Raw genomic sequence first — 27,633 nt, 5'->3', positions numbered from 1 at the left:
TGATTGCCAAGACTTGCCCATCAGCTGTTTGGAGGAGTGCTAGTTGGCACAAGCCTAAAGGAGCATTTTAACATTGCAGTTAATTGCTTACCAGTGTCTAAGAACTCTCCCAGGCTTTGTTTAATTTTTTCTGATTGTACTAGGGTAGCTTCTGTCCATTTCTCTTTTGGGCAAGAATAGGCACTCTATTATATTGCCATTTAGGTGCCATTAAGGTTGTGTATATTCATCCTGGATCTCGTGGGGAGGCAATGTGCAACAGATCAGTTCAGCCTGAAACACATTATACATCTGGATTTGGCTGGAATGTTTACTACAGTGGGTGAAAAAAAGAACTGGAAGTCAAATGCTACATTTCAGTATTAAGAAAGCATCTACTACAGAGTAATAATACAAATGGTAAATGAAGATGAACTTCTTTCATTCAAAATATAGATTATTAAATATTATTGATTCACTCTGGCTTTAAATATAGGTCACAATTAGCCTTGGGCAAGTTAAGAAAGGATGTATGACTTTGTAGCACAGTGACATCTCTCTCATTCGATTACTCAAAAGGTTATCTGCGGTGAAATGTGTACAGCTGCAGTCTAAGAATTCTTGACTTTTTCAGCTGAATAGCACTTTTATGCTTGTACTACTGTTTTATTAAAAACCTCCTAACGTTTGTTTTCTGCGCATTTCACTGTATTTAATTGTGAGGAAAATTATATTTTGAAAACTCAGACTTTTGAGGCTTTGCCTTTTTCCCCAAATTTTAGATTGGATAACTGAAATTCTGGCCTTAATTTTTGATACTTGCCCAGGATACCTTAAAGATTGAGAACACCTGCTGCTCTGATTGAAGGAATCACTTCTTTCAAAATAAAATATTCTTGCACTTTACTTTGGGGTGGGAAATGAATAGAGTTTGCGTATGTTAAAGCATTTAAAACCATCTTCAACTACTGGCAACTATTTTCCACACAGTCTCCTAGCCAAATGGTAAAAGGAGCAGTGACCAGGCTCAAAATTTACCACCACCTCCTTTTGTACTCTGAGGGAGTCTTAAATTTTATGTAAACTGCATTTTAAATGTGTTCTATATTAAATCCAGCAATTTATAAATATTTTTTTGTATTCTTTGTGTTCGCATCGTATAGTCTGAGGTGTGTAAAAAGCATTGGGATTTTCACAACGTATATTGCCCAAAGAAATAAAAACGTGTTCTGGTTCTGAAGGCCGTGATCACAGGTGTTGTGGTATTACCTTGTGCATACACTGCACCTATTTCATAGTTATGCCGTCCCTACTCGGAGAACACGCGCTGTTGCTTTTCTCCCTCATTCTCATTTGCTGAAAACGTTGCTCCCTTTTCTCAGATAACAAATACAGAACAGTATGTAAAAAGCGTTAATACGTGATTGTTGCCCTTCACTGCTCTTACGTGCTTGCTTCACACGGGCATGTGCAACATACAACATATGTCTTTGCTTTCTGCCTGCTCCTGCACAGCCATGTATATACTTGTATTTGTCACTAATTATTGTCATAAACAATTATTAATATGGATTACTTGCATTACATATATGTAGAAAGACACAGTTTAAAAAGTACCTTTATTTAGTATTTTGGGTGGGTGCAATATAGACTGATGCCTGGCTTTCATAATACTACTGTCTAAATGCACAAGAGGCCATGTAACTGGAATGAACTGTTAATTTCTTGTGAAGTCTTCTGATGAAGGAGTACTCTCTTAAACAGAAGGAAACTCTATTCCATTCTGCTAGGGATGAAGGTTGACTGTTTTAACTCATTTTTGCTGTGAGTGAGTTTTGAAGAGATATGTAAGGTTTCACTATTCTGTAAGAAAGCAGTATGTCTGTTACTGTAATGCCCCTAATACCTATAGAGCGGTATTTGAGCTGTCCACATACCAGTTCCTTATTCCAGTATTCTTTTTTGCATGTTTCCTCACATTCAGAAAGAATTATGAAAAGAGGAGAAAACAAAGAAAAGAGTGAGGATTAAAGAAGACCCAGGCTTACAGTGGCTATAATGGATGAGCGTATAGTTTGTTATATATCTCTGAGGTTGTGGTCACAGTTCCCTTTTTTCCTTTCCAAGGGATACAGCAGCATCCTTGATGTGTACATAGTTCTGCCACTGGGGTCAGCCAGCCATAGTAGCAGTAGTGCTGTTTCATCAGCTGAAGTATTTGATCCTTCTTCAAATGGAATTAGATGAGAAATCCTATTAGTGTTTTCAGCAACAGGGCTGTTGTTATTCATTTCCTATACTTCCACTGAATGACTTGAGAGGACAGAAGCTTTTAAATTTTTTTTCTCCATTGTCTTCTGGAAGCAAGAAACAGGGAGGCACCGCTTCTATATTTTAACCTGTGCATGTTATTGCATTTCGTAATACCTAGCCAAACAGATAGGATTGAATTTGTACCAATTTAATAAGAAAATAGAAAAAATAATGTGTTTAACAAAGTGAATTCTCTCTGAGCTTCTGAACATAATCCATATTTATTGACGAGCAAAACTCAGCTTACTGTTTTTGCTGAGTTTCAGCATTTTAAAAAGCTGAATCATTAAGGTCATGTACTTATAACCACAACCTGATTTATAGAGCATATGGAGGTTTATCTGGGACCTTGCTGAAGTTATTGGCTAACGCAGGATTTTATTTCTAGCAGAGTGAGTAAAGTTCAAATTTCAGTCATAAAACGTATCATTGGAAGTGAACAGCATTTGTCCAAAGTAATCCTGTGAGTTAATTACATCTGGAGATTGGGGCCAGGAATCGGTGTGACAGAGCCAGCAGGCCGTGCTGTTCTCCTCCCTCAGGCGTTGTACCGTGGGTAGAGGGACTGCAGCGATGCAGGGGACTCTGGGGAAGCCTGTGTGGTTATGGTATTCCTTGAACACTAAACCCTCTTACCTGCTTTCTGAGCTACTTGTTTCTAAACGGTGTACAAGAAACAAGGTAGTAAATAGCCTTATACACTGAACCACCATAAAACAGATTTTTTTTGTTTTCAGCTTGTAACCCCTAACCTTAATTCCTCAGTGGAATCTCAGGAGTAGGCCGAGATACTAGCTCTACGTGATGCAAAATATGTATTGCTTCATAAATATCAGTTGGCAGCTCATAAACACCTTCTGTATCTGAAACTTCTGAGTAAGGACTGTATAATTAAGCACTTTTCTTAAGATTTAGTGGGCCATGACATCTGACGTGCTGAACTGCAAGCTTCATGGCAAAGGAAACAGTACGAACCTTTGCTGGTTTGTTGGGGTTGGTTGGGGTTTTTTTTTTTTGGTTACAAGGAGAGAGTTTACACAAGGAGAAGACATTTTTACTTGGACCAATTATGTTCTATTTATTATTTTGTGTCGACTGAAAAATAAAATTGTGGGACAGAGAATGTGGTTTTAGTTCTACTGAGGTGAGAGGTTGAACAGCATTATAAGGATTAGTGAAATGGGAGTTAGGCATTCAACTGCCAGGAGTGGTTAGTAAGACTTGACAACATTTCTGTTTCTTGCTTCCACCACTGAAAATCTTCTGGAAAGATGCTGTGCTAAGATCCTGTGTACTAAGACCATTTTCAGGGGAAAATGATGTGGAGATTTTCACTTTGCAGTTAATATGAACTTTGCGTTTAATGTGAACTCCTGTTCTTAAGTGCCACTTTGTAGAAATTTTAACATGGGCCTCTACATTTATCATTTGCAATTGATTTTTCTGTTTGAGTTGCCAGCCCTACCGTATAACCAGAATTATTACAGGTTTTATGGGAATTTGGTACTTTTTTGTTTTTTATCTTTGAGAATAGTAAAAGTTTCCGTGTGATGAATTATACTTTAGGTGACAGGTCTCTTTTTCTTTTTTCATTTTTTTTCATTTTTTATAGTTATATTCCAGGAAAAATTATGATGTTTTGATGTTTTGTTCTGAGATTTTTCATATAACAAAATTATGTTTTAGCATTGATTTATTTTGTATTTATCCAGAAGAAATGGAAGTAAATTACAAAACAACTGACATAAGCAAGATAGGAGTTTAAAGTCCTGTCATGAGTTCTTGGAGGCCAAATTGTACCGTTCCGGTCACTGGCAAGAAGTAATAATATTAGTGATACTATTAATGTAAGAGACATATTCTGGACCTGGCTTTTAAAGACTGCATTCTGAGCAGGCATCAAGGTTTTTAAGTTTTTCTCTAAAAGTTTCCTGACAGCCAGAAGTTCAGATGATTTTTTGCAACAGACTGCACATTTCTGCAGTTATTTTGTATAATGTTTATGTTTGTATTTGACATACTCATCATTGCACAATTCAACTGTACCTCTCAAGCAAATAATTTACTAAAATGTAAGGGTTATAGGACATGAGTTATGGGTTAAGCCTGAGAAGGAAAACAGGAATATTACATAGATGATTTGTACTCCATCCAGAAAGAATTAGATTGTACAATAACTAATATGTCATTGTTTTATCTTGTTTATAGCTGTGCTTCTGTACTGTGGGCTTTTATTTTGTGAGATCTCTGACGCTAAGCAGGGTCTTACCTGGTCAGTACTTAAGATGAGTGGCCTCCAAAGAGCATCAGGTGCTGCAGTAAGTGTGTCGGTGGCTCCATAGGGAATATGTTTTCCTTCGACTCAGTCTTCAACCAATACTTTGGCACAGCATTTGAAAATACTTATGCTGCTGGATGTCCACCTTAAATGAAGGTCCTTTCTACTCTGAGGATATTAAAGCTTCTGCATCACTTTTGATATTTTGAGACACCCACAGCCAACCCCAATTTGGGTGCTGAGAAATCAGAATACTATTGAATAAAAAATATGAAATTGTTCATTTTGTAGCCCACCTTACACTGCAGTGTGGCAGATTATTAGGATGTTATGGGAAAGCCTTTATGCTGTACAAAGCCGTTGCAAATATTTAGTGCGCTGGCAGAAGAGGACTGCCAGCCACTGCTAGGGTGAATCCACTGCAGTAGTTTGTGACTTGAAGGTCCAAAGTGCAATACTCGAAAGTGCTTTGAAATCCTGTGTAGATGAAAGGTGCCATGTGAATGTATAGTCTGTTCATCTGGTCATTCATTCCATTCATGCATATAGTGTGCTTCTGTTTTTTCCCTTTGGAGTGTGAAAAGAGCTGGTAACAGTATGTCCCACATAACTAAAAGGAGATATGAAACAGTGATGTTATATAACTAGAAGAAAAGAATTACTAAATACATCTCCATTTAAAAAATCTTAGCAAGTATAAGATAAAAGTAAACAAAACAAACCCTTTCTAAATTAAAACCGTTGTAGAATAGTTTGTTGTATATAGGTCATGTATACAGCTACATCCATAATGAAATAAATGCGTAGATATTATTATTATCAGAATGTTTGCAGGTATAAAAGTTTAGTAAGTAAACCAGGTGGTTAATCATGTTTCAGCTTGTTAAAAAAAAAAACCAAACTAAAAACAAACCTGAAAACTAGAATCTGACTTTCTTGCTAACTTCAAACATCAACAAGAGCACTCGTATTTTCAATGTTATTTGCATGCCTGGTTAAGAGGAAAGAGCAAGTATAAGGAAATTGTATCCAACAAGAGTACTAACTACATTTCTTAAAGGCAATTTGTAAAATTGACCTATTATAATTTCATTTCAATTTCTGTAACTGAACAAACTGTTCCAGTTCAGCAATCACAATTCATGGAGTAACCAGGAACTTAAATTCAAAGATAATCCAGTATTGCAACTTTATTGCTAAACAGGCATTGACTATTCTTAACTCATTTAGTCATACTGCTGTTTCCCTGAAATACTGTATTTTTTGAGAAAACCTTAAACAAAACCAATATCTACTTGTGTTTTTTTAAAAAAAAAAACACCACACACCAAAACATTATGTTTTAATATATTTCAGAAATATGCATCATTAAAATAAACTTTCATTTAAAAAACTTTCCACAATATCATTTATTTCTGACATTTCAAATCTGACAGCCTAATCACATAATACGTCTTCATTTTTAAAACAAAGTATCAACAATCCATTGTGACGTACTACTGCATTGTTATTTCATACTGAACGTGTGATTTTTAAAACGTCTCAGGAGTTTGCTTTCACTTGTCTTGCTTAAATACAGCCCTGAATTCTAAATATGGCAACTTTACTGTTTTCTAGATGAATTGCTACCAGTTTAATACCGTAGGCAAACTTTGTCTCCTGCTTTTCAGACAGAATGGATAATGCCCTTAAACTGCATGAGACCTCAGGGAGATGGAGAAGTCGGGAGGTGCCAGGTGGCCCATCAGTAGGGACAGTTGCAGTCACCCTGCACCATACATGATTGTTCAACTACCCATTTTAATCAATTTTCAGTTCGCTAATAATAATGCTGAATGTTGGTGTTCTGTATTCTAGTCTTTGTCCTGAGAAATTGTCTAAATTATGTGCGTGTCTTTCCCTTTACTCACTTGAGTCTGCGCTTTTGAATCACTGACTCGAACAGTTTTGTGTTAATCAGACTGTCATAGCTGGAAATTGGTGGGACTGACAGGGACCGTCAGGGACTGACAGTCTGGGTTGTTGTTTTTTTTTTACCCGGTTGTATTTTAAAGACAATCTTGCAAGTCATTATTGCAAGTTATTCAAAGTAGTAAGGGTTACTGATAGTAACAAAGGTTTGAAGGTGAATGTCAAAGCCCAAAAGCATCCTGAAAGGACATCTAAAATATCTATTCTCTGTTAGTATCTCCTTTTCTGTTTCCCTTCTGTTTGTTTTTAGTTAACACATTGTGGATCTTGTTTGTGTAAATTTTAGTTTGCAGTATTTCCCTTTCTGTCTTTGTGACCAATACAAATATTTTAATCGGTTTATGACTTGTCTTTCTAATCATAACTCAGATGTACAGTTTTTCATGTTTTGAAGTGCTAAGAGTCTGTGTGAAAAGGTAACTCTTATTTTTCCAGAGTCCTGTTCCTCATATCATGCTGGTAGTATGGGAGGTGATGAAATGAACATGTGGGCAGGAGCACCGGATGAGGGACTGCTGAGCCAACATCTTGCAGAAAGTGGAGTGGAAATAGATCCTGAAAATGAAGAACTCATTCTGAATATTAGTTCTCGGCTACAAGCGGCTGTTGAAAAGCTTCTGGAAGCTATCAATGAAACTTCGAATCAGGTAGGGTGATCTCATAGTGAAGCATTTTGAATTTTGTGTCTCGATTTTTTTATTTTTATTTTTTTCTTTCTTTTTCTCATGAATGTGTTTCTATAAGCCTAAAACCTGTAGGCTCTTGAAAGCCAAAACAATACTTCAGTTACCTACTCCCCAAAAAGTCTGCTCCAGCATGACTTTACTGAAGAATTTAGATACATGTTAGAAATCCGCTTTGGACTGCAGAGGACGCCGGAATTTGGGCACGTTTGTCAATCCAGGGCACTCTTTCATTGCTCATACGGGTCATCTGCATTCTGCTGCGATCCAGAGATGAGACAGGAGGTGTCAGGGCACATTGAGCTGGCCCTTGTGAAGAGGGAGGATTAAGGGGAACTGTGCCCAGTTCTCTTGACAACCATTTCAGTCAATTGACTGGCCAAAAAGGTGGAGCTCTCCTGCTGTCTCATTCAACTAAGATTTAAACATAGCCAGTTAAGCAGATGTCCACATATCAGAAAAGGAGTCTGCACTCCAGCTCTTCGGTATTTACGTGAGGTATGTGATTCATGAGGAGCCTCCAAAAAAAGAGGCAGCGTGTGGGTATGCTCCTTTCTGTTTGCTGTCAGGGTACTTTGCGTGACGGGATGTCAGTTGCTCTCTGGAGCAGCTCCATTCCCTGCTAATTGAAATGGGAGCTATCTACTATTTGAACTGAACTCAGTCAGTTCAAATCACACTGCTTATGTCATGTGCTTTACTTTTAGATTACGTACATCACAATTTGAAGGTACAAAGTAAATACTCTGTGTCTCACTGTAACTTTTTAAGCTCTCTTGAAGAACTCAGTCTTTAGAGTCAGCTCTTTAATCTATTTGAGACTAGATTCAAAGGACACTGTTCTATGCTACAGACCCATCTACTAGTAAATCTAGTAATGATATTACTTAAAAAGTCATTGCTTTATTGTCTCTAGGTATAAAATGTGTAAATCATAACTTCTGGAAATGAGAAAAAAAATTGGTGATGATGAAAGTAATATGAAAATTCAGCTGTCTAATACTTTAAAATGTTTAAATATTTAAGTATTTGTTGCTTTTGAAAAATACCTCAAAAATGAAGCGATACTCTTTTTTTAAAAAAAGAAAAAGATAAAAGGTGAATTTGTGACTTACTAAAGTTAAAAGTAATTTTAATACAAATTCAGCGACCCCCCCCTCTGGCTCACTAAAGCAAATAATCTGGTGTAAATCAGTTTCTGCATTGCGTGTGTTTGCAAACTCATTCTGCAACAGCTCTCTTCTGTTTGAGCATGAGTTTAATTAAAAAGAGATGTTTGGCTTTTTGAGGTCGTTTTTCAGCTTAAGGTCTAGCATTACATAATAACGAAAAAGGATACACAGATAATCTGAAACCTGGAATTCTTAAAAAAAAATATATATACTTGGGCATTTATAGGAAATCTGGCATTTAAAGAGCAGACGATACAGACAACGAAAAACAACTTCAAAGTTTTACAGTAATTAAGAATTCATGTTGCGATTATAAAAGTGTTGTCAGTTACTTGTTCCACTTGGTGTTCTGTTTTTATAAAGATTTCACTGCAGATCTTTAAATGCAGTAGCTTTATACGTGGCCCTAAATTACATTACTTTTGTGACTGATAGTTTTGCAGTAACTATTTACTTTTCATGATACCAACGGAAGTACTCAGTGTATTCTAAGCAGCCTATTTTTATTTATTGCCAATTGATCAAGAAAGTTTATTCTCCTTTCATAGCTTTGTAGCCGAGACCTTGCCAATACCAGCAACAGAGTTAGGCTTTGGCTCAAACGCATACACGCACATATTTTTTCATTAATATGGATTACACAAATATGAATTTATCCCTGATGGTCATATCTGGTTTGTTTGAGTGGTTTTTTTAAGTTAATAAAATGTTAATCTGTTTACGTATTTTCTCACAGTATTAAGTATAAATATTGACATCTTTTCTGGCTGTTCTGTAGAGGCACTTTGCAAGTGTTCAAGCTTGTCTGCTTTGCAATGTCTGTTGTGTGCTTACTGGGTTATATACAGTTCCTGCATATACCAAGGGTTTGTAGGTGACTTGACAACTATTTTTAAATATTCAGAAACTGGATATTTTTTCTACTCTGCAATATTTTATAATCTAAAACTAATTACAGGCAGAAAAGATTTTAACCTTTCCTCTTAGTAAGTTGTGTTGTGCATACAGACATGTACCCATCTCTTAAAATAAACTTAAAAGAGTGAGGGAAACCTGGCGAAATCTTCAAAGTAACTATCTGAGACCTGTCTGAACACACACTTTCAGACCTGAAGTGCAGTTTGAATCTTTTCAGGCAAGGCATATAGTGGGTGTATTAATTCAAATTCCACCTGCTGGTGTTATGTATAGGTAAATAAATCAGGCCACTCCCCTGAACTCTTTCGGTTGGGAGATACTAACAGGAAGACTTTAAACTAGCAGAGTTTGAGAAAGTTCTTCCTGTTGAACTAACTCCAAGAACAAGAATGAAGGCAAATAATTACATACCTGTATTTCTCTTTCATTTGCCGTAGCGGAGATGGAAAATCATTTTTAGTTTCTGTTCTGCTGGCTTGCTTGTCTGCTGCAGCATACCTGTGCAGCTAAAACAAAATTACGCTTCCTTGTCTTGGAAGTTACCTGCCAGCTGCGAGTGGAAGATTTCTGTTGCTTTTTCACGTGAAACTTCTCCAAGAAGGATTTTTAGGAGTCACCATACAAAGTTTTCTTGCACCTCTCTCTTTTGGATTAATCCGCTCCTGAATTACTCTGCTTGAGAATGGGATCTGAGGCTTTCTGCTGATTCTGAATAGGTTTGTCACCGGCAGTACTGATGTGTCTTCAGACTGTTAAATGTACATGTTCTGTTACAAATTCCTGTTAGAAATTTCTAAAACCAGCCTAGCTAGTGCAAAGTACCCACGTGACGGTTGAGAAGACAGCAGCAGCAATATTTTTTTGGAATGGATTCTTACCGCACCTACTGGGCATCTAATCTGTTTAATGCTTTGTGGACTGAAGGCCAAGAAGAAGATACATACGAGGTTGAATCTCGTGTGCCTTTACCATATCCTTTTCCTTTCACTGAACACTTGGATGAGAATAATTCTGTAGTTGTAAATACTTCGATTTTTCACTTCAGCCACAAAAGAAATGGGCACATTTTAAAAGTTGTCTCTAAAATCTCCTTGCCTACACCTCCCTATTCAGTAAGTATAAAAGTTTTTAAAAGAAACTGTATTTTAAACCAGCTTAAAGAGAAGAGTATGCAGTGAAAAATAATATAAGCTTGTCTCTCTTGTTAAAGTTATTATGTACTGCTGACAGGCTCTTTTCCTAGACAGTTTTTAATGGGCACTAAAAGAGCTTTAATTACACAGTACTCTCTCTTCCTTCCTAACAAAAGAAATTTAACAGACACAGAAATATGCTGAATTTCAGAGATTTGAGATCTCTTTTTAAAGCACTTCAGTGTTACTTATTACATTTTTCTCACTGTGAATAATTTATGTTGGGGCGGGGTTGGGGGGGCTGCAGTCAGTTGAAATTGTTGCTTTAAAGCTTTCATGCACTGACTAGTAAGATTAACTAACACCAGCTTGCTAATGGCTTCCTGTGATCACATGAAGAAATTTTTTTGTTCTTGAAAAATCACGTTCATGTTGTGCTTCTTTTTGGTTTTCCCTGTGATATTTTTAATAATACCATGGGTCGTTATTACTGAAAAGAGCAGGAGAATAATTTTTATTCTGAGTTTTAGCTGGAGCATTTGATGGATTTGAGTAAGCCATTTTTATGGTTGTCTATGTACAGTAAACCTATCATGTTTCCCTTTTATCTGAGATAGGTCTTTCATTAAGCACTTCAAAATATAAGCATAAAATAAGAATACTCTGTGATTTTTAAATATCTCAAACCAGTGCAGATATTAATCTGCAGTATTTCTACTTTTCTTTACCTCCCTTCAGAATAAATAGTTCACATTAATGATGTCTATCTACAAATGAATGCTGTAGAAATCCAGTATTTAAATTCAGTGTATTATAAAATAGAATGTATTGATTATTCAGCCATTCTTTTCAAAGTGTAGTTTTATTTATAAGTGGATAATTTTGTGTGCAATGTTCTATGAAATGTTGCTAACCCATTTTTCTGAGATTTTAAAGCAAGCTAATCATAATCTTGAACGTAGTGAGATGGTGAGAAAGCTTGTGTTTTTAAAGAAATTGAGGGAAAGAACATGTTTATAGAAACTGTAGCAAAGCCACAGATGTTATTATTGTACAAATATCTGCCAATATCCATAATACTAAAGTGGAAAAGAAAAAAAAAAAAAAAGAGAGAGGAGCAGGAAAGATGTGTTACTTCCCTTTCTGACATTGTTCTTATTCAAAATAAGGTGTCCTATTTTGAATGCAAGCCACACAAAGAATTTATGCCTGGTTCAGCTCTGACAATTTGTAGTTGTGTCCCTTGAAGACATGGGTGTAATCTGTAAATGTTAACAGTTGAGAAATTGAGATCTTCTTGGTAATTGACTCCAGTTTGCTCTTATCTTAGATGAACATTTTGTGTTATCAAAACTTCCAACATTAGAGTAATGTTCCTTCTTTACTATTTTGCTTTTGCAATTCTAACCTTAATTCTTTTTGAAATTATCACTTTGGGTATGTCTAAACTGGTCAGTAAGTATACAATTTTATGCATTTCAGTCCTGGTTTTCCAGCAGTTTGTGTTAGTGACATAGTGAGATTGCGCTGCTTCTGTGGTAGTACACATTAAATATTACCCCATCAGACAAGCAGAGAGGAATTAAAAAAATCCTTAATAATTCTGTTAGGTGGACACAGCTTGAAGAAGCATTGCTTTACTGCCTTGTTTGTTGAAAAGTGTGGTGTATGCAAAATTCACGTTGTCCTGGTGTTCTCATTTATGTTCATCTTATGGAGAAAAAGAGATGAAACACCACTTGTGTCGATTTATATCAAAACTTCTGCCAGTTTTATGCAATGCTTTTTAGCCATTCTAAGTGTATCGTGGGTGATAGCTTACTCATATTTAGTACAAAACTCATATGTCAATAAAGGTCAATCTAGTGTAAACTCATAAACCAGGAATTACCGGAACAAAGACACGGATTTAGCCAGGTGGCTCACTGAGTTCACTATACTGACAAAGCCTGTTTGCTTAGACTTTTGTACTGAGTCGATCTTCCTATTGTAGTCTGCGAATGTGTGTTCAGTAAAGATCTTATCGAATGTTCAGTGATGTGACACTTCTCATCACACTGTAAAGCAACTGTTAATTAAACAGGAATAACAGAAGAGTTATTTATCAGAAAACCTTGGTTTATCTAACTTCTGTAATTTTTTCCTGTGATAGCTTGAACATGCTAAAATTACTCAGACAGAGCTCATGCGAGAGTCCTTCAAAAAGCAACAAGAGGCCACAGAATTTATCAAGTATCAGGAAGAACTACAAGATCGTCTTAATGAAGAAAGCAAAGCCAGAGAGCAGTTGGCTTTGGAGCTCAGTAAAGCTGAAGGTGAGTAGCTTTTTTGGTGAGTTATTGAACTTTGCACTCACTTGCCTATTAATTGGGTAAACAAATTGCAAATTAGATCAATGTCTTTGCAAATTTTAGAATGTTATCCGCCTTCTGGTTCCTTATGGACCAGATGACCTCCGGAGGTCTCATCCAACATCAGCCGCTCTGTGATTCTCTTTCCCAACTTTGTCTCACTTATTATTGTCTGACTTAAATGTGTTATTATCCTCAAAATTAATTTATTATAACATGTCTGTGCAGACAAGCTTAGATATTAACAACTTAGAGTCATAGAATCATAAATACTTGAGGCTGGAAGACACCTCTGGAGATCATCTATTCCAACCCCTTCCTCAAAACAGGATCAGGTTGCCCAGGACTGTGTTCAGTCAAGTTTTGAATGTCCACAACCTCTTTGGGCAGCCTCTTCCAGTGTTCGATCACCGTCAAAGAGAGGAAAGAAAAAAATGATATTTTTTTTTAATGTTGAAATGAAGTTTCCCATATTTCAGTTTGTGCCTCCTGCCTCTTGACCTTGACTTAGTTCCGCACAAATATGGATACAAACGTAGAACTTTCACTCTGCATTTGATGATACAGCGGTGATACATTTCAATTTGCACTCTCTTTGAAGTGATCTTTTTAAGTGTATTTGCAATTGCATTAACGAAGCAATTAAAAATTGTAGGGTAGTACAACAGGGGAAATCTGATAATCTTTTTTGGACACCAAAATTTGTTAAAATCTGACAGACAATTTGTTTTTTAGAAGTAGCTTTATTGTTTCAATAGCTGAATGTTTTGTTTCCACCCAACATTTCTACCGTTATCTGTTTGTAATTAGCATCTGGAAAAGATGCAAAAAACACCTCTACCTTATAGGTAGGATCTCTTTAGTAGTAAGCAGAAAGATATTTTGGTTGGTTCTGAAGCTCCGCAGACTTCTCTGTTTCAAAGTGGGAGCACAGAGTTAGTTTCATAGCCAAATGTTGTTCCTGGAGAATCCTACCTTGTCAGCTGCTGCCTTCTTTTTACACAGACAGATAATTAATAGTTCATGCACTATTAATTGTTGGGACACACATAACCTGAAAAGAAGTGCAGGTTTTGAAGCCATGTGTCTAAAACATGGTGCGAGGGACAGTTGGTCACCTGCCAGTTCACACAGCATAAATGTTGTGTGCCATCATCACCGCTATTGGCTGCAGCATTTCAATAGCTTGAGCAAAACTAGAAAGGAGGAAAATTGGTTCCAGAGGGAGTAGGTTCAAATCTGAAAGAGGTATTATTACTTTTTTTAAATATTAAATTAAGAGTAAAAAAATCTTGTATGGAACACATCTTAACATGCAAAAAAGATGAAATCTTCCACCAAAACATAAATGATCGAAGAATTTATATTTTTGCACGATGAAGTTGCAAAACTCTTTAGTATTTATGATTTTCAGAATGTAGGCAACTTTTACGTCTGTTGCTGCTCTCCTTGGAAGATAATATTTTTGTCTTGGTAGAGTTTTTATTCACAAATCTTCAATAATAAAGTAAAATAGATTAATACATTAGGACAAAGCAGAGGTTAGTGTTTACTTTTATTTAAAGGTAGGAATCTGTTATCTCTCAGAGCTGTCTGCATAGGTTTAATCCTACAAGTGGCATTTAAAAAAATAATACTAGAGACTAATCTTATTTATTAAAAAAAATATTGTGAACTTATCTCTGTTGCTTTGCCTTCTGGGTCTGTTTTTTTTGGCTTAGTCAGGTTCCCCATTAAGAACTATGAGCTTGCCTTTTCATTTAAAATAAATACATTTGCATTTGTGCAGGACTGTATTGCAAAGAGAGCATGCATAATTGTATTTTAAAATTACATCCCACAGAACGAGACCTGCTTATTATTAGTTTCTTATTTTCATATTTTTATTATTGTTATTATCCTATTACCGCCAGAGAAGCAAAAAATCTAAAATTAACTAGGTTCTTCTCTTGAGCAATGCACTTCTGTTATAAAATTAGTTTATGTAGACAAACTAAAAGCAGCAAAGAATCTACAAACTCTTACTAGATACTTGTTTGTAGACAATGGGATTGCCCGTATGTAAATGAAAGCTAAATTTACCTGTAAAATTTTATTAAATGCTTGAAGTATTCTACCAGAGCCTGGTTTGGAGATATAACCGATGAGTCAAGTATGTATTTTTTGCTAACAAAGAAAGTATATTAAACACAAAAATCTGTTTGGAGCTATGAAGCTATGTTTTGCCCTCTCTGGATTTTATAAGATAATGTTTTATTTGGGGAAAAAAAAAGCTTGGAAGCATCTAAAGTGGAAACAAGCTTCAAACAATTTTAACTGTGGAATTTAATTTCAATCAGAGCAATAGCAGTGTCACTTTATAAGACCTGACAGACTGAGTGTGTTGATTTGGTTCATGAACCGTTCTGGAATACAAGAGACAGAATTTGATGTTAGTTTCAGCCCTTGACAGATATATTGCACAGTTGAGCTTTTAAGTTCAGTGCAGATTTATGTCACATGTAGAGATTTAATTCTTCAGTCTTTTGTAGGAATTCAGCTAATTTGTCCCTCTTACTGCTTTAATACTTTATAACTCCTGAATTAATTAAATCTTTTTTCTTTTTTTTTCTATGAACTCCTGAAATTAATGCACTTCTAAATGACAGGCACCTCTTTTTTTTTGGTGTTGATATAACAAAACAAAAATGCTGTAGAACTCTTTTTACTTAATTTCTTCTGCTCATTGAACTGAGTTGTGAGCATACTCTGACAAAGCCAAACTACATTCTCTTATCAAATTCCTTAGGTAGGTATGCAGAACAATGTCTTAGTTCATTATACAACTGATGGTACTCTGTCTTCTCTTGAGATAAAATGTGTCATTTTTGATCATTTCTTTCTTATCACAAAAACTGCTGCGGCTGAGACATTTTCAAATCTCTAGTGTTTTTGTGGTGTCAGATATGACTTACCTAACATGATAGAAAAGCTAATGCCAATTTGTTCACTGAACTCTGACAACTTTCATTACATCTCTTTTAAAAAAAAAAAAAGCTAGGAGTAAATACCGTAACACGTGACCTTAGCAGACTTCTTCATTGTTCATACCTTTTTCATGGGTCTGCGCACTCCATTCAATCTGGGAATGTCCTCGCAACTTCCAGTCTGTTAAGTACTTGTGAACAGCATCTGATACAGTGGGAATAACGAATAGAATTTGTATTGTCTCAAATTTTTGAAATGCTGTTCATGAAGTTTCTAGTTCAGTATTTTTTGTTTTAATAGCCAGTCCCTCTATGTGGCTGTGTTCTCTGGGGAAAGTCTGGAAAAAAAGATTGGTCAGCAGCACATGATTGACGTGTATGAGAGACAGACTTCTGCTTCTCAGATTGTATATGCAAAGACCACTGTTACTTAATTTCCTTCTTGATAGTTTTCCTCTGATATGGAACTAAGTGCTCACAGAGGTTTTAGTTTGTCTACATTGATAACAAATGGAAATATCTTTAGTTTTCCTATAGTCTCAAGCCAAAGTAAAATCCGTTTCAATACTGCCTCAAGACTAGAAATTTATATTGGTAAAGTACTTTCATATTGAAAATTCTGTCGGTTTAGTAAGAAGAAATATGTGAGATGGGGGGGGGGGGGTCCAACAGAAAGTTTAGACATCGTATGACTGATGTCCTGTCTGTCTTCTGGAACCATTGGTATCAGACATGAGAGAACACACCTCACCATGGAAATCTGGGATACCTGTTTAGTACCTTCTGTCACTCAGTAAACACATCTTTTGTGTTCTGTGGTCAGACACTTCTGAAAGGACTGGTGTGAATCTGCTGAGGCCAATACTGTTACAGCATCTTAGTTTGTACAGCCCTCAGGGAAATCCACTGTTTTTTCCTAAATCTTAAGCTTTGTGCTCACTTCTACGTCATTCCAAGACAGTGCCATTTCTTACAGCCATAATACCGTTCATAAAGCTAAAATCGAGCTCCCCCTCAGATCCCTAGGTAAACTACCTCACTGTGAGGCAATTTTTAAAAGCACACAAGACATATTCTCAAGGTAGTGTCTGAAATTCTCTGTTAAAATGATCATTAATTGTTCTGTGCTGCTTTAAAAATTGCTCGTTAATAGTAAAGAAATTAAATTGTTTCTTATATGTCAGGTGCTAAACATGGACATCTCTGGCCAGTTTTGGTGCCTTATGGTGTTGGAGGGGTCTATGTGATACCTGACCTACAGGAGGCCCATGATCTTACAGAAACTGTGGTTTGAGGTCACACAAATATCTCGAGGCATCTAAAATGGCACTTGGCACGGGAATTTATTTGAAATTTCTTATTTCTCCCATGTTTATTACACACTTATTTTTCCTTGGTTTTGGCGTTCCTGTTTGCTCCAGAGGTCTTGAGCTGAGAAAAAAATCAAGAGCTATATTTGGTTCTTGTGCTGTCCTTCCTATAATTTGTTCATCATGGAAGAATATCACGGACAGGAGTAGAAGTTGTCAGGTGCCAAGTATCTAACATGAATGTGCATTCATGTGAGAATACTGTGGTGACTTCACCATGCTAAAAAAGCAAATTTTTCTTTCTTGTCTCTTAAATCTGCCCCAAAATGGATGTTCTACAGGCCTCATTGATGGTTATGCAGATGAAAAAGCATTTCTGGAAAAACAACTCCAGGAAAAAATAGATGTAATTGACCATCTTGAGCAAGAACTACTGTGTACAGGTAACAAATTGCAGGAGTTAGAGGCTGAACAGCAGCAGATCCAGGAAGAAAAGGAGTTACTCTCCAGACAGAAGGACGCCATGAGAGCAGATGCGGGGCCAGTAGAGCAGCGTATGTATTCCTCACAATCTTTCTATGACATTTTCTTATACTTTCAAATAAAATAATATGTAATCTTGGTGAAGGTTTCTCTCCCCCCTCCCCCTCCCCCCTGCCTTTGTAATCATTAATTAAAATGTGATAATCATTCATAAAAATGTAATATTTTGATACCTGATGCCTAATGTTAGCACAATAACTTATCTTGATATTTAAGCAAAAAAATGACTGAATTTTCAGAAGCGTTGAGCAATCACAATTGTTCTTTAAGCCAGAATAAGCTTAATACCTCTGAGAATCTGCTGGAGATGGGCTATCTTGAAATTAGCACCTATGGGTAAAAATACTGGTCTAAATACTTTCCAAACTTTAGAGTTTTAGAGGGACTAGCAAGCATACCTACCAGAACATGATTGAACTACACACAATGGCCATACTTATTTTAGATTCAGAAGGTAGACTTTTCTAAAAAAATTCCTCTTTTGGGGAAGAATGACATAAAAGTCGCATGCTAAGGAAAGCCTGTTACCTACCAGTAATGAAAGCTTTCAGCACAGATGGTGAATTCCAGATAAATACCATGTCAATGTAATCTAACATTGCTTACTCAAAAAAAGCATTTACCTTCATGAAGTAAATACACCTTTTAATTCTTCCTTAAACTAATAAATTAATATTTTATGTTTGAGAGGGGAAGAAAATTAGAACTGGTGTTTAAGAAGTACTGAACTTTCAACGATTGCAGTGCTTACGTTGTAAATAGCAGGATGAAATTGGTATTTTATTTAACTTCTAAAAGTTTATGGCAATTTATAATGTTGCTGGTTTTATGTTACACATCTCGGTGCGTATTTGCAATTTCCTGCATCCACTTTGTGTAACAATGAAATTTTAAGAACAACCTGTTATTTCCTACTTTGTAGTAGGACGATCCTTGTCTATGACTCCAGTTTAGTTATTTGTTGTATGTTTCAGGTTTCTAAATATTTTTAAAGTTATTTTCACGTGTAACAACTGTGTGTAGGTACTTATATCATGCATACCAGAATAACTTACCACATTCCTTAAGTTATCTCAACAACTTTGTCATTAAATGCCACATCTATCTTTGGCTTCATTTTCTCTTACATTGTTGCACCACAAGAAAACTATAGCCGGCATGTGAATTACTTTGCTTCTTTTTTTGTTTTCTCTCTCTCTATTCTCCTAGGCCTAGTAGATGCTGCAGTCGATGCAGCTTCCCAAGCAGGTGTGTTTGTATGTTGCATGGCCAATCTGTAATTGGGTGGAAGACTTACACGTACTGACATTGTTAATCAGGATTATTGGGCTTTTGGCTTACTGACATTACTTGTAATTCTTACTGGCCTGCAGCTTTGATGTTGTATTTCATGCTCAGTTTTACATTTTGCTAACAACATTTCTTAAATTTCTGAACATAATAAGCAAATTCATTAATAACCATCATCTTATTCACCTATGAATTACAGATACTTAGATGGTATTGGAGGGATATTTTTGTAGCCTTTTTTTTCTTTTTGTTTCCAAATACAGTTGAGTCATTCATTATGATAACTAAACCCTGTATTATATTGCTATATAATGGTTACCTAGAAATGAGAATTGGTTAAATACGATGTAAGATGATGGTGCCTAAAGGATCTTTCTTCTATAGTGAAAGTAAATTGTATTGTTTCTGTCTAAATATCAATCATGTTTTAAAGATTCTCCAAATGAAATTGCACTTTACAGTTTGGATTTTACCTCAAGGGATCCTTATGGTTAGTTAATATGTACTTCAATGGGCTGTGGCTTAAGAGTCTTAATAGAGTGGTTTGGGGCTTTACTATATATGCTTGCCAGCCTTTTCGTGAGGACTCAAAATTGGGCATCCATGCAGATACTGTTTTTACAAAGCTCCAGTTACAGGTCAGTAATTTCCCTCTCTGTCTGCCAGGCAACCTCGCTAATTCTTTCAGTATTTCTTTCAAATTGTTTATATGTATCACATTAAATTATGAAGACTGGGAGTGGATTGATTTTACTGACACTGGGGATGAGAAGAGGGTTGGGTTTTCTGTACTTCATTGTTAACCTCAGGCTTAGGTTGACCTGCTGACTCTAGCTGTAGTTTGAACCCATGCATTTTCTTCTCTTTTCAATTATACAAAGACCTTTAAATTGCATGATACTTAAGCAGAGAAGTGATTTGGTACAACTTCACTAACAGTCCTCTGAAGACTAACTAAAGGATAGTGATTTTATATGATTTTGTTTTAGTGGTAATCTTGATTATTTCTCAGAAGAAAATACATTTAAAAAAAAAAAAAATAGTAAAAACCCAAACCAGTTCACATCCTTCTGCAGGGTACAGCATGGATACCTTGGGGAGTGGTTTTGCTTCATAACATTACTAACTATTCATATCTAAAAGTAGTGTGTGGTGCTTTTATTATAACCAGAATTGCTGGAGGAAACAGAAAAACTAATGAAAGAAAAAATTGAAGTACAGCGTCAAGCTGAAAAAGAGTATGATGACCTTCAAAAGCAAGTGAAAGTCTTGGAAATAGACTTGGAAGAACAGGTCAATCGTTTCATAGAGCTAGAACAAGAGAAAAACGCAGAACTAATGGACTTGAGGCAGCAAAACCAGGCTTTGGAGAAGCAACTTGAAAAAACAAGAAAATTTCTAGATGTAAGTATGGTAAAAGGCTGGTTTCGTGAAGGTGGGGGGGCACCTGTACTGAGGTTTGGTTCAGTGGGAAACGCTAGGGTTTTTTTCAGATTTTGAGCAAATGTAAAAAAGCACACAATAGTAACACTGTTATAGGTTCCAGCCCGAGAATTTAATCAGTATTTTAAAAGTTGAAAATTCGTTTGAGATGCTTGCTTAGGACTGCCCTGTATTTCTAAGTATAACTTAATAGGCTTCTTAAATGTTTAAGATAATGAGAAACTTCTAAAATTAATGAGGAAACGTACATTTTTGTGATCTTCGTTTCCAGCAGTTTGTGGAATTTCCATGTTTTTCAATAAAGTCTGCTGGAATTAAGTAGTCAGCTTTATTTGTACTTGGAAATTGAAAGCATAATTTCTCAAAGTTTCTTTTATAGACTTCCTTCGTCGTATCCAAAAATCTACCTCCAGATATTAAGCTACCCCTTCCAGGCAGTTATATGTGTATTTATCCCCATTCACAGTGGCAGCTGCCTCTATTGTACCCAACCTCGTCCTGCTTCAGGCTGTCTCTGCAATTTTTTTTAGACTCTACCCCATTTTCAGCAAACACCATCTTCTGTGCCTCCTTCTTTTCCCATTTTATTCCTATTAAGTGTCCTGTGCTGCTGTTGGGAGACTGCCTCTATTGTACCCAACCTCGTCCTGCTTCAGGCTGTCTCTGCAATTTTTTTTAGACTCTACCCCATTTTCAGCAAACACCATCTTCTGTGCCTCCTTCTTTTCCCATTTTATTCCTATTAAGTGTCCTGTGCTGCTGTTGGGAGAAAACTATTATTTCTGTGCCTTCTCAATGAACTCTCTAGCTGACAGCAGTAGGGTGGAATAATTTTTTACATAATAAATATAACACCCTGTGGCACCTTCTCTGCATAAGCTGTTACAACGCAGTACAAAGGAGAGATTTTTTGAGATGCTTCATGGCACAAATGGATTTGCTTTATTTCATATTCTACAGTTACAAGAATATTTTTCTCACTGAAACTAGTGTGTCATCATAGGACAAGGTTCAGAAGTAAAAATTCCTATTACAAGTCCCATAGTCATAAATGCATTATGGTTTGGGTTTTTCAATAGCATGAACTGGAGAGTACTGGGATGAGTAGCTGTTTGTAATAGCAGCATTAGAATTCTGCTGTTTCCTTGAGTTTCTAAAATGTGCAACTTGTAAATGTTGAGGTTTTATTCTGGTTTCCTGAATTTTTGCAAAATATTTTGTTTATAGACAGAAGCATTCCTCTTTGTATCAGATACTTCAGCTAGTTTATTTTAATGCATCTGATCAGGTTTGTCTGTTTAACAAAGTGACATTTAAAAATGGCGCTTCAATGGATGCTACCAGTAGTGCGTTATTTCTGATATAAAGATGTATTGCCCAACTGTCAGACTGGGATATAACAACTAAAACTGGTCAAAAGTGAAACTGAAATGCAAAATTTGTAATTTTTTTTTTTCTGTTGGCCCTGCATCAATAGTAATATAAAGTTAATTTCTATTCTTAATTTCTGTTTATGCTACATATATCAAAGTCAAACATTAGGAAAGAAAATCATAAAGTATTGGCATATTACCATTTGTGTCGTGTACCTGGAACAGAAGAAACTAAAGTGTCATTTTTGTGAAATAATACTGGATGTATCTATGCTGTCCTCATTTTTTAATAAAAAATGTTAAATTTGTTGCCCCAAATGATGAAATAAGTTTTTGTTAATGGTAACTGCAAGAGGTTCTGCTACCTTAAAAATACTGACATACTGTTACTAGCCTCACATTAAAAGAAATAAGTAGTAGTAATATACTTAATTTAAATAGTTTTTACATCAAATGGTGCATCCACGTGATTTCTTAACTTTCAGGAGCAAGCAGTGGACCGAGAGCACGAGAGAGACGAATTTCAGCAGGAGATACAGAAGCTGGAACAACAGCTTAAGATTCCACAAAGGATTCAGCCTGTCAATGAACATCAAACCAGAGAGGTGACACATTTTATTACTTGTACTCAATGAATATAAATGACAAGTTGACAGCATTTAAGATATTGTAATGAAGTTATTTTATGGTGTACCTAACCTGCATCCATTTACAAGCCAGGAAAGTAAATCCTCTTAGATAAAAGGTTAAGGTGTTGGGACAAAGTGATGAAATTGTGTGTTGGGGTTTTTTTTTGGCTGGTGGTTTGTTTGTTTTTAGTAGTAGATATACGGAGACTTCATAACTTTCAAAAAGGCTCTTTCATATAACTTAATTTAGAAAATCCACTGTTTTCAAAAGCCTGTGGCATTATTCAGGACTCCTTTAGCAATTTCACACGTTCTTACGTTGTTTTGTGACATCCTGTTTATAGCACAGGTACACACAGCTGTAGGAATTGAGTTTACCAAGGTTTAGCATCTGAGATGTAGTAGCGCTTTCTGTGTACACCTGTACCTCCCTAGTGAAAGGCTGTTGCCGCTGAAACAAATCTAGTGACTGTAGAACAGCAGCTCAGGGAAGTCACAGAAAACTCGTAGGCCCAGTAAAATCGAGAAAAGTGGCAGCAGTGCAAATGCTATTTATTACAAAGCTTTTGCATGTTTTGTTTGATGATGTGTTAGTCAATTAAATTGCATTTTATTTTTTGTGGGGTTTCTCGTGTTGTGGATTTTGAGCAAGGCTGATATTTTTGCATGGTTATCTTGCCTCGTTTTCAAGTATTCAGCTTCTTATTAGGTTGCACTGCAATTGTCAAATGAAAGTTCTTAATGAGGCAGTCCAGTTGCTGTAATTCAGTTCTTAAATACTAGCAATATTTAGTATTCTATATTATATAGTTTAGGACCATAGACAGGAAAGGGACATAAATTGATATATGTGAAATGTAAGTTGTCAAAATATTTATTTATTTATAATTCTCAGGTTTAGAGGTGTATTTAATAGGCTTTTGAAATATATTTTAATAATGAGGTTTGTAAGGAGTCTTACAGTCAAAGTATTAGCTCAGTGCTATGTGAGGTGACTGTCATCAGCCTCTGTGAACAATGAATCTTTTGCAATTAGCTGGGGGTGTGTTAACCAACACAGATGGAGCAATTCTGCATCTGTCTCCTTTTATTGTGGAGTGTGTGCACACTCCTCTCCTCTTGGCACATTCCACAGATGGGGGAGACTTTTTAGCATGATTAGTTTTCCCGAATCCAGGATGTTCATTCTGAGTTCATTTTGTTATGTGTCTGTTTATAATTTGAAGCATTGGTAGTGTGTGAATTCTTAGATAAAAATCTCACGGTTAAAAAAAAAAATCGTATTAGATGCTTTTAAATCAGAATTTTATAGTAGCTAGAAAGATAATGTCTACAAGCACTACAGGTGTAGCAGCTATTTTGGAGCTGAGTGGTATTGAATGTTATACATTTATAGACAGAATTTTCAGTACTGTACTAGATTTATGTTTAATTTTTATCAAATAAGGCACATAATCTTACTATACAGTATATTTTGATGTCACAATATTACTTGGAATATTTCATAAATACACATTTTATCATTATTTCTTGTGCTTTTCTGAGACAACTGCTTTGCTTTTTCATAGTTGCACTTTTTTTAAATGCTCTGCTACTTTGCCTGAATGCCGTCAGCATTTTCTGTTGATAACTTCATTTCTTTTTTTACTGTTGTTTCAACTTACACTGTCAACTTATTCCAGGGAGGGTTGTCGTAAAGAGGCTGCTCTAGACTTGATTTTTCTTTTTCCATTTCTCTCTCAGGACTTTTCTGTGGTCACTTCAGACTTTGATGTTACTCATGGATGGATAACGTCAATAATACCATCCTGTCAGCTTTATGTTCTGGTCCTCTTCTCTCCTATCTATTGAAATGCTTTGAGTCTTCTACCTTTTGGCTACATCGTAACTTCCTAATTGTAAATACTGAAATCAGTTTCTTGAGTGGGACAACCATTACTTTCCATGCCTCTTGCTCGATTGCTAAGTGTAACTCAGGTCTTAACTGTGCATCAGGCCTAATACAATGGATTTGTTACACGTTCTTCTTATCTGTAATTTTGATTAATCATTTCTGAAATATTGCTAGAACTGGGATCATTCCTATCTCACTGTCTCAGTTACTCTTTTAGTATGTTGTTTCTGAGCCGCAAACTTCTAAACTACTGAGATTCAGAATACTTTATTTGGATACTTTGTCCTCTGTAGAAAGTGAAATTAGATCATCTATCACATCTGTTTGGTCCCATTTAACAAACCCAGCAAGAAAACAAAACTTCCTGTTTCTCGAGATTGAAGTATAGCGATTCTCTTCAATGTTAACGACCCAGTGAGTTTTAGGATGTGTCTGTGTGTCACTAATCAACTCCTTATTTTGAATAATTTTGTCATAGATTTTTAGAACTCTGATACTCCTCAAAGGTGCAAATAGCATCTTGACCTTCGGGTCAAGACATGCCATCAGTAGCTGTTAAAGGTATCTTTTTAGTGGGCTGCATAGGGATGCCATGCTGCTTGCTTTTAACTGACTAGAAAGTCTGAAGGCTTCAGAAGGACAAGGTTATTTTTAGAGAGTAGGTGATATAGCACAGAACATACCACGCCACTTCTTAAAAAATGCTGTTTGTATTTGTTGGATGTAGCACTACAATATTCTAACCTTACATTCTGTTTTACCTGAAGAGTAGGAGTTGCGTTACGTGAAAAAAAGAGGGATATTTTTTTCTGTCAAAAATGAGTGCTGTTGCTATTGCTAGCAAACCCTTCCAGTCTAGTGCAATATATTCATCATCTTGCCCTATTGTCACCAGGTTGAACAGTTAACAAATCATCTAAAAGAAAAAACAGACAAATGCAGTGAGCTTTTGCTCTCAAAGGAGCAACTTCAGAGAGATATACAAGAACGCAATGAAGAAATTGAGAAACTAGAATGCAGGATAAGAGAACTGGAACAAGCCTTAATCATCAGTGCAGACAATTTGCAAAAGGTATTGCCTGGTCTAAAATTTTAGTGTATTTACTCCTTTCTTATTTTCTTGAGAATAAAACAGTATATCTTTTCTATTTCTTTATTATTAAGCAAATGAAGTAACTAATTTATAATGTATATTTAAAGGTTGAGGAAAGGAAACAGTTTGGCACCATCATAGTAAAGGGAGAATTACCTCTTGAAGTACAACTGCAAGCTGAACGAGAAGCTGTGGACAGAAAGGAAAAGGAGGTAAAATACCTGTGAGATTTTTCCATGTTTCTGCTTATATTTTGGTTTATCGGTTTTTGCTTTCTGTTGAGTTTTGTGAACTACACAGATAAAATTTTTTGACAGATCAGCGAGAGAGCAGTCCAAATCCCTTTGAAATTCTCTTGTGAGCTATGATAATTGTTGTTATTGTCTATGTTAATGCTTATGACTTACAACAGTGTTTCTGGAATCAAAATTCAGTCAATTAAGAAAAAAATAATAATGATTTCAGCTGATTTTTAGTGGGTTTTAAAATTCCATTCAGTTTAAGGACTCAGAATGTCACTGAGCACACATTCTTTTGTTTGTGCATACCAAACCAGTTTACTGTAGACATTGCACTTGAAAATGGTGACATTTAATTTTTGGTATGGCTGTCTAATCCTTTTCCACCATTTGTTTTGGAAACATAGGTCACAAACCTTGAGGAACAACTGGAGCAGTTTCGAGAGGAGCTAGAAAATAAAAATGAAGAAGTCCAGCAATTGCACATGCAACTGGAAATTCAGCGAAAGGAGTCCACTACACACTTGCAAGAACTTGAACAAGAGAACAAATTATTTAAGGTAATTATGTAACAGAGAATCCTAGAGCTTTATTATCGCTCCTCTACAGAAACAAATTCTTTGAAAGAGCCGAGATACCAGATTCTTTCTCATTCTCAAGCATTCCATAGTTCAACTTGCAAAATACTGAAAAGCTCATATAATTACTCCTCATTCCATGCAATTTGTTTATTTTAATTCCTACGCCTTAAATACTCATAAAAGTATATGCAGAAAACATTATGTACAACTGTGACATGGTTTTGGGTTGGGTTTTTTTTTGGTAGGATGAAATGGAAATACTGGGACTAGCCATCCAGAAATCTGAAGATACCACCATAAAGGACCATCATTTAGTGGCTGAGAGGCTCGCTCACATCATGCAAGAAAAGGAGCAGGAAATAGATCATCTTCACGAACAAATTGCAAAACTGCAGCAGCAACTTGAAGTCACAACTGACAACAAAGTACATACTTTTGAAATCTTTTCCAAGCCCTACTTTGTGTTGCTAGCTGTTTAAAGAAAAAAACCCTCTGTCCCTCCACCAATTACATTATCTTCTATTGCTGCCTTAATTTAAAAATGCAAATGCTTCAGTTTGAAGCAACGCCTTAACCCTAATCTGTTTTTCCTCTTTTGTGTCTGTTGTTGGTTTTTTTTTTTACGAAGGGTACTTTTTGGTTGCATTCTTTTTATTATTCTGCCTTATTTCCACCTGAGTTTTTGTCTTAAATTCTTCTTCATTCCTTGTTCTTCTCATACTTCTGAACATTTAATAGTATGTAAGTAGCTGAATTCAGTCTCAACATTCATTCTACCATCTTCCCTACATTGACTTATTTTCAGTGTTATGTTTCAGTGACACCTGCTGGATCATGTTGCATTTTATAGGTTTTTTTAGCAGTTAAACTTTTGTGCTCCATGAGCTTGTGTAAATACTTTGTCATCACACCAGTGTTGGCAACATCTCTAATCCAGTTTGAAGCATGGTGGATGTGCAAACAAAATGCTGTGTTTTATTAGAAACATAGAGCATGGAAGAAACAAGCAGATTCATCTTTCTCTTTTTCACTGAGATTTAACACCTGTGGCTTTCTGTTATTTTTCATTTATGTGTATTTATGATAATGAGCTTCTTCATCTTCTGGCTTACGTCCATTTTATACAGATATGCATTTGATTTTAACAGAGATACTACTTATTCTGCATTGGTGTAAGTGCCAGAAGAAGCAGGCCACAGGTCTTGCATATTTTTGTAGGAAGAAAATCGGATCTTTTCAATGGATGAATTTTGCATTCTGAATATTTTAAACATGAAAATTTATTAGTCATAAGCTTTGTCCTCAAAACAAATATTATTCATTAAGATAAGACTAGTTCTCTTTACCCCTCAGTAACTGATTGGACATTTAGCATAATATTCAACTAGGACATATTAAATCCACTGAAACAGAGCTCTGACCAAGCTGAATAATTTCACTGAGTTTTTATGTGTGACATTTAGTTATAATGAAC

General features: G+C 35.8%; 1 protein-coding gene across 1 annotated transcript in view; it reads left to right on the top strand.

Annotated features, from left to right (window-relative positions):
* The window catches only part of LOC104287483 (A-kinase anchor protein 9-like), a 62,256-nt gene extending 35,563 nt beyond the window's left edge, over window positions 1-26,693 (top strand). The window contains exons 20-29 of the mRNA XM_009886199.1: window positions 6,977-7,188; window positions 12,600-12,762; window positions 17,416-17,628; window positions 20,079-20,311; window positions 22,209-22,328; window positions 25,142-25,318; window positions 25,447-25,551; window positions 25,986-26,138; window positions 26,405-26,584; window positions 26,631-26,693. Coding sequence (XP_009884501.1) covers window positions 6,977-7,188; window positions 12,600-12,762; window positions 17,416-17,628; window positions 20,079-20,311; window positions 22,209-22,328; window positions 25,142-25,318; window positions 25,447-25,551; window positions 25,986-26,138; window positions 26,405-26,584; window positions 26,631-26,693 — 1,619 coding nt within the window. The remainder of the gene's footprint in view (window positions 1-6,976; window positions 7,189-12,599; window positions 12,763-17,415; window positions 17,629-20,078; window positions 20,312-22,208; window positions 22,329-25,141; window positions 25,319-25,446; window positions 25,552-25,985; window positions 26,139-26,404; window positions 26,585-26,630) is intronic.
* Window positions 26,694-27,633: the final 940 nt, after the last annotated feature.

This window comes from Charadrius vociferus, unplaced genomic scaffold (genome assembly GCF_000708025.1).
Source record: "Charadrius vociferus isolate BGI_N301 unplaced genomic scaffold, ASM70802v2 scaffold855, whole genome shotgun sequence".
Taxonomy (NCBI): Eukaryota; Metazoa; Chordata; class Aves; order Charadriiformes; family Charadriidae; genus Charadrius; species Charadrius vociferus.
The sequence above is the reverse complement of the archived record's forward strand: the minus strand, read 5'-3'. Positions and strand labels throughout refer to the sequence as shown.